The sequence below is a fragment of the Juglans regia genome, chromosome 7 (genome assembly GCF_001411555.2).
Source record: "Juglans regia cultivar Chandler chromosome 7, Walnut 2.0, whole genome shotgun sequence".
Classification (NCBI taxonomy): domain Eukaryota; kingdom Viridiplantae; phylum Streptophyta; class Magnoliopsida; order Fagales; family Juglandaceae; genus Juglans; species Juglans regia.
In genome coordinates this window covers 11897190-11898037 of record NC_049907.1, presented here as the reverse complement: position 1 = coordinate 11898037, position 848 = coordinate 11897190, and the positions used below count along the sequence as shown (strand labels likewise).

The 848-nt window shown below is 40.6% G+C and overlaps 1 protein-coding gene across 1 annotated transcript; it reads left to right on the top strand.

The window, feature by feature from the left end:
* The first annotated feature begins 213 nt into the window (after window positions 1-213).
* LOC108979121 lies at window positions 214-573 on the top strand. The gene has a single exon (XM_018949714.1). It carries the CDS (start codon window positions 214-216, stop codon window positions 571-573), a length of 360 nt encoding a protein of 119 aa, XP_018805259.1.
* Window positions 574-848: the final 275 nt, after the last annotated feature.

Sequence of the window (848 nt, the reverse complement as noted above, 5' to 3'; positions counted from 1 at the left end):
TTGAGTTCTCAAAGGTTTAGGTCTCACAGCTTGTGAGCGTGTCTTTGGTTCTTTAGTTCTTAGTGCAGTTTGTTTTTATTTTCCTTCTCTCTCTGTATGGGATGACAGCGGAGGTTGAGGAACTAGCTAACTGCTAGGAGAGAATACATTTGTTTGAAGAAGAGAACTCTTTCTTCCATGTCAAACAAGAGAGTCTCAAAGATGAAGATAGACATGGTAAAACATTGCATAGTTGGGAGGGTTCTGTCTGAAAATAATGTTAGCAATGAAGCCTTCCGAGTCACCATGTCTCAAATATGGAGATTGGAAGGATGTGTCTGTTTCAAGGAATTAGGGGATCAATGTTTTCTGATTGAGTTACAGAACATGGCAAACAAAGACAAGATTCTAAGTGGACGTCCTTGGTTCTTTGATAGAAGCCTTCTCACTTTACTTGAAGTGGATGAGGCAGTGTCCATCAATGCTTTACATTTTGGTTTCAAAGCCTTCTGGGTTCAGCTTCATAACTTACCACTAGCCACCATGACAGAAGAGGTAGGGGAACAATTTGCAGCGTCCATTGGTCATGTATAAGGGTAGAAGCCGAGGCGGATGCGCGTGCATGGGGAGATGCCTGAGGGTGAGAGTTGCAATTGCACAAACAAAAATGTTCAAGATCATTTTTGCAAAATTTATCATTGTTCCTTGCCTTGGTAAGACCTAATCCCAAAAGATGGGCTTTATATGGAGCCCATTGCATGAGCTTAAAAGCATGGGCTTAAAAATTATGTAGGCTTTAATATTTAAGACATTTTTTTTATGTTTGGCCCAAAATATAAGTTTTGTATGGAGCCCAACGTATCAGCCCA